Source organism: Ostrinia nubilalis, chromosome 25, assembly GCF_963855985.1.
Source record: "Ostrinia nubilalis chromosome 25, ilOstNubi1.1, whole genome shotgun sequence".
Classification (NCBI taxonomy): domain Eukaryota; kingdom Metazoa; phylum Arthropoda; class Insecta; order Lepidoptera; family Crambidae; genus Ostrinia; species Ostrinia nubilalis.
The window spans coordinates 1353242-1363422 of NC_087112.1; the positions used below are offsets into that span (position 1 = coordinate 1353242).

The window sequence follows — 10181 nt, forward strand, 5'->3', positions numbered from 1 at the left end:
GGGCCACAACCTGTACACCTACCAAAAAGAAGGGCTTTTAAATGTACAACAGTTTCTTATTATTCAATTTCTTTTAAATGGCTTAGTTTATTCGCTTAAAACAAAAGATTGTTAAGAAAATAGCAATACTCAACCACAAAAACCATCATGGTGGTCCACCATGATGGTTTTTGTGGTTGAGTATTGCTATTTTTGATGGTGTTTGTGTCATTTTGATGACATCTGTCACTTTTGACATTAAGTCGTATCTTGGTGGAGAGTGACAGATGAAATCTGACAGCGACTGACGTTTAGTTAGTCTATGGTTCATCTTTTTTTTTAACTGACGCCATACGCCATCTTGTGTATGCATTTGAGAATGATAATTCATGAATAGTTTTTGATTTTGAGCGGCTAAATTATAGGCTAGATATAGTTATTTATATTTTTCCCTTAATCAGTAGATTTTTCTTGATTTTTGATATGGCGTACAACCTCTGGGCCGAAATTGGGACAACTCCTTTGTATGAAGCCGAGCACAGATATGGATTAGAGTAGATACAGCAAGTTGATCGTCAAAGCGTGCCATTCCGATATGTCCAAATGGACATACATGGTCGAGTGATGTTCATGTAATCCGATTACAACAATCGGTTACGATGATTTTACGAGAACAGTAGTACGAACACGGTAGAAAGAAGAAATTATTTACGGATTGAGAATTGTAAAACAAGCACAAGTAACAAATAATTAATTAGAACAAAGTAGCAGTAGAAGAAGTATAAAGTAGCATTGTTTTTAATACATATCCTGCGATGTACTCTTAAGAGTTAAAACCATGGTCCCTGTATGTGGTGCACTCATACCGATCCCAAGGAACCGTACTTACTCATAACAATAAGACACACACTGATGCATGTATTCATGCACTTGACAAATTTATGTCTTGAAACGCTGGTAGGGTAAAAAAAATAACGAGATTTGACGATTTGTAAGAATTAATTTATTTTAAAAAGGTAAATAAAGATGTTTTTGGTTTTGTATTTAACAAATTATCAGTTTTATCGAAATTAATTAATTTTCGAATCGAGTCACACGATATCATTCGATGACTTTGCAAATGCAGTACGATGATACGATTACTTTTACGTTGCGGCAATCACTAAAATTCGCTAAAATGACACTAATGACGTTTAAAAAGTGGCACGCTCGGCTTCATACAATTTTTGACACATGCTGCATCTATCCTTATCTGTGAAGCCGAGCGTGCCACGTTATTCTTACGTTGCAGCTTCTTCTTTTTCCTTCTTTCCCTGTTCTTGTCTGTCTGTGTTCTTTCCGCCTTGCTCATAAGATCTCCTCTACGCTTCTTCTTGACTTCTTCTGGTGCTAGTAAGTTGGCATCGCTTGTAGCGATCGGAGCAACCTCCTCCATAGAGATAGCTGGTGTGTTGTTAACAATTTTGACTTCAGCCTGTGGTGCTTTCGGAGTGTAATGGTAGTTGCATAATGCATCGAGCTGAGCGAACACCTTGTCCATAGACTCTCTAATCTCCGTATAAAGTTCTGGTTCTTTTTCATCTTCTACATCTCCAGATAATGCTTGCTTTTGTTTTAAATACTCAGCTTCATACACTTGGGCCAAGCTTTGTTTGCTCTTAGATTGGTCGATGATTTCCTTCTTCCGGAAAGATAATTGGTCATCAACAGGCTTCTCTTTTCTGACAACGTCGTCCCACGCTTTGTCCTTGACTCTGCGTTTGATAATGTCTTCCAATGTGATGGTAGTTTGCTCCGTAATGATTGGGGCTGGTCTGCTAGTCAGATCAAAATCTACCACTTCTTGTAATAGAGAGTTTTGTGGACGTTTCGTAGCATCAACTTCGCCTTTCAACTGCCATGGAGCTTCTTTTAGATTTTTTTCTTCAAGCCTAGTTATTGTTTGTTGTAATCGCTGCTGACGTAATTCAAAGTCAGATTTCTTCTCATCTTTGTTTGGTTGTAAATTCTTAACAATCTGATCATTTTGTGTGCTATCATCAGAGTCATCATCTGAAGACTCATCAGCAAAAGTGACTCTTTTGTCTTTCTTTTTTGATTTTTCTTTTTTTTCTGCACTCCTTTGTTCCAATTGTTCCTGTTCCATTTCCAAATCATCTTCAACATCATCTTCATCCTGATATTCTTCATCGAAATTATCTTGATCACCCTCTTGCTCCCCAAAGAAGTCTGTGTACATCATATCCTCTTCCCCGGATCCCTCATCATCAATATCCTCAAATAAAGGTAATTCCTCTTCACTATCTGATTCATCTTTGCCCCCCTTTTTGCCTTCCTTTTTCTCTTCATCCAGCAAAAATTTCTCCATTTCTTGCAGTTTGAAAAACTTGTCATCGACAATCGATGGCTTGAACTTTTTCCTTGAGGTTTCATTGGAGTTTTTATTGATTTTAGACTTTTTGGACGGCTTTTCTGACTCATCATCATCACCTTCTGCCTCAGACATATCATCTTCACCTTCGGCTTCAGATATACCATCATCCTGTTCATCAGATGGCGCGCAATCTTCTTCATCCTCTATAGGCACATTTTTAGGCGGCTTAGGCTTCTTACCGGTCTCCACAGGCCACACAAGGTCCTTTTTCGCAGATACACAGTTCGCTACATCCCATACAAGTTGGTCCCAACATTCAGTATTCTGAAGTTCGATTTGCTGCCATATTTGCTCTTCATCGAAGTCCTGCACGATGAGCTTACGTAGAGCAGTCTTCTTCTTCTTTTTATTATTCGGTTCTTCACTTTTAGTGTAATCGTAAAGAGATTTTACCAAGTTTTTCACATCATCTTTAATACCACTTTGTACCGTAAGGAAATTCACCGGTTTTTCGGTGAAGGAATTAAACTTTTGGATAATATCTTCAATTTCAGGACAAGTCATGATGAGATTTATACACCGGAACAAGTTTCGAATGTTTTCAATGCAATCTTCATGAGAAAATAATCAAAATTCTCCAACACAACAAAAATCACACGAGGTTATGTTTTTTGACATTTTGACATGTGCTTTTGACAGTGATGACAGGAACGAACGAATGAATGACTGAATCAGTAATTGAGCGATAAATGGATAAAACGTTAAAATAACACTGATCATAGACAATGTCATTCATTCATTCTCCGCTCCATTCATTCCACAGTTAAGGATTAGAGTAGATATGTCGCAGGCAAATTGTATGATTCCGCATTTTACAAACGGCGTCGTCAGTTTACAAACGCTCGCTGTTCTATGAAATGCCGAAGGCAAATTGGCGACTCGTTCAATTGATAATTTCGACTATGATTGTTGCAATAGGGTGACCATCATAAAACACATGTCGGACAAATCAGACTTTGTTTCAAAAACCAGGAATCTATTTATTCAAATAGGACAGAATTAAAATATTTTCGTAACAAAAACAACACTAAACTAATTTAAACTGATGACGCGACGTACCTAAGTATCAATAATACATACTTTTATGAATAATATGGTACTTTCGATTAAAGACAAACGGATAGGTAGGTACATAAAACTATGACACAAAATAAGTTACGATAATCAGTTCTTTAATTAAGTCCTAGACTGTATCCCACTTAACACCAGATGACTGTGGTTGATATGCATAAAAAAAAAACATTTTAATTATACCTGGAAGAAGCCATAACACTATATTTTTTATGCCAATAATATTCCGCAGAAGTCCTCCGAGCACCAGATTCCATTGTCACTTTAGCGTTTTTTACGTGCGGGATAACCTCAAAAACTTTTTCATTTGTTCACGGCTTTTTCACTGCTCCTATTTATGAATCGTTAAATTTCCTCAATGCACTATAATACTACATGTCTTTAAAACAATAGTTTTTTGGGAAAAGTCCTTTGAATACGTACGTTTTCTGTATCACAATACCACTACTCGACGCCATTTTTCTTGTTTTGATAAGCAGCGCCTCGCGTGGTAAGAAAAAGAACTAAATACTTCAACTTGCCGCGGCATTTTGTAAACGGCGATTGAATTGGCTATCAAATTTTGTGGCATATTATAAAGTGCCAAGGCAATTTACATTTTGCCTTCGGCATTTCATAGAACAGCGAGCGTTTGTGAACTGACGACGCCGTTTGTAAAATGCGGAATCATACAATTTGCCTGCGACAGATACAGCAAGTTGCTAATGTCGCAGGCAAATTGTATGATTCCGCATTTTACAAACGGCGTCGTCAATTTACAAACGCTCGCTGTTCTATGAAATGCCGAAGGCAAATTGGCAACTCGTTCAATTGATAAAATTTCGACTATGATTGTTGCAATAGGGTGACCATCATAAAACACATGTTGGACAAATCAGACATAATTTCAGAAATCAGGTAGGTATCTATTTAAGTAAGACAAACCTAAAATACTTGCTACTCCTAAAGTAATTAAAATATTTTCGTAACAAAAACAACACTAGACTAATTTAAACTATTGACGTACCTATAGGTAGGTACATAAAAATATGACATTAAATAAGTTTCGATAGTCAGTTCTTTAGATAAGTCTTACATTTTAATTATACCAAGAAGAAGTCTAGAAGACATAACACAATATTTTTTATACCAATATATTCCGCAGCAGACCTCCGAGCACCAGATTCCATTGTCACCTTAGCGTGTTTTACGTGCCGGATAACCTCAAAAACTATTTTATTTTTCCATAGCTTTTTCACTGCTCCTATTTGTGAATCGTAAAAATTTCTTAACTCACTAAATATAATAAATGTCTTTTTTTGTGAAAAGTCCTTTGAATACGTAGAATTTGCACTGTTTTCTGTATCACAAAACCACTATCCGACGCCATTTTTCTTGTTTTGATTAGCAGCGCCTCGCGTGGTGAGAAAAAGAACTAAATACTTCAATTTGCCGCGGAATTTTGTAAACAGCGATTGAATTGGCTATCAAATGTTTTGGCATATTATAAAGTGCCAAGGCAATTTACATTTTGCCTTCGGCATTTCATAGAACAGCGAGCGTTTGTGAATTGACGACGCCGTTTGTAAAATGCGGAATCATACAATTTGCCTGCGACAGACATACATGGTCGAGTGATGTTCATGTAATCCGATTACAACAATCGGATACGATGATTTTACGAGGACAGTAGTAGGAACACGGTAGAGAGAAGAAATTATTTACGGATTGAGAATTGTAATTAACAGCAACGAGTAACAAATATGTAATTAATTAGAATAAAGTAGTAGTAGAAGAATTATAAAACAAGTTAGATCAGTGATCGCGGAAGACAGAATGCACTGTATAAAACGTCGAAATATACAAATCAAGAAGTTAGGTCAGTGATCACATCATCACAGTATACACTATTACTAGTCTATGTATACGACGGCCGAGATTTTGTCGTTTAGAAATATCTTCAAAAGTAGGTACCTGACTTAGCTTTATGAAAGAAAACGTATTGGCAAAACTACGCATTTTTACATTTATTAAAAATAAAAAGCTTGAGTAAAAGTCTTTATTTTATGAAACTATGTCATTTACTTACTAGGATATTTAAAAGTATGGAATTAAGTATGAATTACTAGTAGTACTATTTAACATAATGGAATAACGATCATTAATTTCATAAACATTAGGCACAACAAAAATAATAACATTATTTGCAAATTAATAATGTAGAATTGTAGAATAACGTGTAGGTACCGCTACAAAATTATTTTAATCCACAGTCAGACTAGCTATCGTTTCAGCCGAAAGACGTCCACTGCTGGACAAAGGCCTCCCCCAAGGATTTCCACAAAGACCGGTCCTGCGCCGCTTGCATCCAGGTACTTCCCGCGACCTTCACCAGATCGTCGGTCCACCTAGTGGGAGGCCTGCCCACGCTACGTCTTCCAGCTCGTGGTCGCCACTCAAGAACTTTTCTGCCCCAGCGGCCATCAGCTCTTCGAGCTATGTGCCCCGCCCACTGCCACTTGATTTTAGCGATTCTGCGGGCTATGTCAGTCACTCTGGTTCTCCTACGGATCTCCTCATTTCTGATTCGATCACGCAGGGAAACTCCGAGCATAGCACGCTCCATCGCTCTTTGGGTGACCTTGAGCCTTCTTATGAGGCCCATAGTAAGCGACCACGTCTCAGAGCCATACACCATCACTGGCAACACACACTGGTCAAATACTTTTGACTTGAGACACTGCGGTATTTCGGACGTGAGAATTTCGCGAAGCTTCCCGAACGCTGCCCAGCCGAGTTGGATTCGACGATTAACCTCTTTCTCGAAGTTGGACCTACCTAACTGGACTGTTTGTCCCAGGTATACATAATTGTCAACAACTTCGAGTGTAGTGTCTCCAACCTTCAGAGGAGTGGGTACAACACGGGCATTTGACATAATTTTTGTCTTGTCCATGTTCATTTTAAGACCCACTTGTTGAGAGGCTCTACTGAGGCCATCGAGCATTGTGTTTAGGTCCTCCACGGTCTCAGCCATGACTACGATATCGTCCGCGAAACGAAGGTGGGTGATATACTCGCCGTTGATATTTATGCCGAATCCACTCCAGTCCAGAAGCTTGAAAACATCTTCCAGGGCGGTGGTGAACAGTTTCGGAGATATGACATCTCCCTGTCTCACCCCTCGCTGCAACTGAATAGGTTTCGAGTTCTGATCCTGGAGGCGGACCGACATTGTGGCGTTTTCGTACAAGCCCTTCAGCGCTTCGATGTATCTATAGTCAATTTGGCACCGTTGGAGAGACTGTAGCACTGCCCAGGTCTCGATCGAGTCGAAGGCTTTTTCATAGTCCACAAACGCCAGACAAAGTGGCTGATTATACTCCTCGGTCTTCTGTATAATCTGCCGTAGCGTATGTATGTGGTCTATTGTACTAAAGCCTTTTCGGAAACCGGCTTGTTCGGGAGGCTGGAAGTCGTCGAGCCTGCGAGCGAGACGATTCGTAATGACTCTCGAAAACAGCTTGTAGACATGGCTCAGAAGTGAGATGGGTCTATAATTTTTCAACAAGGTTTTGTCGCCTTTTTTGAAAAAAAAAAAAAAAAAAAAAAAAAAAAAAAAAAAAAAAAGACTAGCTATAAATTTAACAAAATATCAGTTTTATCGGAATTAATTAATTTTCGAATCGAGTCACACGATATCATTCGATGACTTTGCGAATGCAGTACGATGATACGATTACTTTCACGTTGCGGCAATCACTAAAATTCGCTAAAATGACACTAATGACGTTTAAAAATACATATTCATACAATTTTTGACACATGCTGCATCTATCCTTATCTGTGAAGCCGAGCGTGCCACTTTTTAAACGTCATTAGTGTCATTTTAGCGAATTTTAGTGATTGCCGCAACGTGAAAGTAATCGTATCATCGTACTGCATTCGCAAAGTCATCGAATGATATCGTGTGACTCGATTCGAAAATTAATTAATTCCGATAAAACTGATATTTTGTTAAATTTATAGCTAGTCTGACTGTGGATTAAAATAATTTTGTAGCGGTACACGTTATTCTACAATTCTACATTATTAATTTGCAAATAATGTTATTATTTTTGTTGTGCCTAATGTTTATGAAATTAATGATCGTTATTCCATTATGTTAAATAGTACTACTAGTAATTCATACTTAATTCCATACTTTTAAATATCCTAGTAAGTAAATGACATAGTTTCATAAAATAAAGACTTTTACTCAAGCTTTTTATTTTTAATAAATGTAAAAATGCGTAGTTTTGCCAATACGTTTTCTTTCATAAAGCTAAGTCAGGTACCTACTTTTGAAGATATTTCTAAACGACAAAATCTCGGCCGTCGTATACATAGACTAGTAATAGTGTATACTGTGATGATGTGATCACTGACCTAACTTCTTGATTTGTATATTTCGACGTTTTATACAGTGCATTCTGTCTTCCGCGATCACTGATCTAACTTGTTTTATAATTCTTCTACTACTACTTTATTCTAATTAATTACATATTTGTTACTCGTTGCTGTTAATTACAATTCTCAATCCGTAAATAATTTCTTCTCTCTACCGTGTTCCTACTACTGTCCTCGTAAAATCATCGTATCCGATTGTTGTAATCGGATTACATGAACATCACTCGACCATGTATGTCTGTCGCAGGCAAATTGTATGATTCCGCATTTTACAAACGGCGTCGTCAATTCACAAACGCTCGCTGTTCTATGAAATGCCGAAGGCAAAATGTAAATTGCCTTGGCACTTTATAATATGCCAAAACATTTGATAGCCAATTCAATCGCTGTTTACAAAATTCCGCGGCAAATTGAAGTATTTAGTTCTTTTTCTCACCACGCGAGGCGCTGCTAATCAAAACAAGAAAAATGGCGTCGGATAGTGGTTTTGTGATACAGAAAACAGTGCAAATTCTACGTATTCAAAGGACTTTTCACAAAAAAAGACATTTATTATATTTAGTGAGTTAAGAAATTTTTACGATTCACAAATAGGAGCAGTGAAAAAGCTATGGAAAAATAAAATAGTTTTTGAGGTTATCCGGCACGTAAAACACGCTAAGGTGACAATGGAATCTGGTGCTCGGAGGTCTGCTGCGGAATATATTGGTATAAAAAATATTGTGTTATGTCTTCTAGACTTCTTCTTGGTATAATTAAAATGTAAGACTTATCTAAAGAACTGACTATCGAAACTTATTTAATGTCATATTTTTATGTACCTACCTATAGGTACGTCAATAGTTTAAATTAGTCTAGTGTTGTTTTTGTTACGAAAATATTTTAATTACTTTAGGAGTAGCAAGTATTTTAGGTTTGTCTTACTTAAATAGATACCTACCTGATTTCTGAAATTATGTCTGATTTGTCCAACATGTGTTTTATGATGGTCACCCTATTGCAACAATCATAGTCGAAATTTTATCAATTGAACGAGTTGCCAATTTGCCTTCGGCATTTCATAGAACAGCGAGCGTTTGTAAATTGACGACGCCGTTTGTAAAATGCGGAATCATACAATTTGCCTGCGACATTAGCAACTTGCTGTATCTGTCGCAGGCAAATTGTATGATTCCGCATTTTACAAACGGCGTCGTCAGTTCACAAACGCTCGCTGTTCTATGAAATGCCGAAGGCAAAATGTAAATTGCCTTGGCACTTTATAATATGCCACAAAATTTGATAGCCAATTCAATCGCCGTTTACAAAATGCCGCGGCAAGTTGAAGTATTTAGTTCTTTTTCTTACCACGCGAGGCGCTGCTTATCAAAACAAGAAAAATGGCGTCGAGTAGTGGTATTGTGATACAGAAAACGTACGTATTCAAAGGACTTTTCCCAAAAAACTATTGTTTTAAAGACATGTAGTATTATAGTGCATTGAGGAAATTTAACGATTCATAAATAGGAGCAGTGAAAAAGCCGTGAACAAATGAAAAAGTTTTTGAGGTTATCCCGCACGTAAAAAACGCTAAAGTGACAATGGAATCTGGTGCTCGGAGGACTTCTGCGGAATATTATTGGCATAAAAAATATAGTGTTATGGCTTCTTCCAGGTATAATTAAAATGTTTTTTTTTTTATGCATATCAACCACAGTCATCTGGTGTTAAGTGGGATACAGTCTAGGACTTAATTAAAGAACTGATTATCGTAACTTATTTTGTGTCATAGTTTTATGTACCTACCTATCCGTTTGTCTTTAATCGAAAGTACCATATTATTCATAAAAGTATGTATTATTGATACTTAGGTACGTCGCGTCATCAGTTTAAATTAGTTTAGTGTTGTTTTTGTTACGAAAATATTTTAATTCTGTCCTATTTGAATAAATAGATTCCTGGTTTTTGAAACAAAGTCTGATTTGTCCGACATGTGTTTTATGATGGTCACCCTATTGCAACAATCATAGTCGAAATTATCAATTGAACGAGTCGCCAATTTGCCTTCGGCATTTCATAGAACAGCGAGCGTTTGTAAACTGACGACGCCGTTTGTAAAATGCGGAATCATACAATTTGCCTGCGACATATCTACTCTAATCCTTAACTGTGGAATGAATGGAGCGGAGAATGAATGAATGACATTGTCTATGATCAGTGTTATTTTAACGTTTTATCCATTTATCGCTCAATTACTGATTCAGTCATTCATTCGTTCGTTCCTGTCATC

The 10181-nt window shown here is 37.2% G+C and overlaps 1 protein-coding gene across 1 annotated transcript; it reads right to left on the reverse strand.

Moving 5' to 3' along the window:
• Window positions 1–959: 959 nt before the first annotated feature.
• On the reverse strand, window positions 960–3052 carry LOC135084311 (U3 small nucleolar ribonucleoprotein protein MPP10-like). The gene has a single exon (XM_063979113.1). It carries the CDS (start codon window positions 2915–2917, stop codon window positions 1163–1165), a length of 1755 nt encoding a protein of 584 aa, XP_063835183.1. The 5' UTR covers window positions 2918–3052; the 3' UTR covers window positions 960–1162.
• Window positions 3053–10181: the final 7129 nt, after the last annotated feature.

Bases quoted from the DNA above. Each gene is read 5' to 3' on its own strand.
- LOC135084311 (XM_063979113.1), bottom strand. From the start codon at position 2,917: ATGACTTGTCCTGAAATTGAAGATATTATCCAAAAGTTTAATTCCTTC.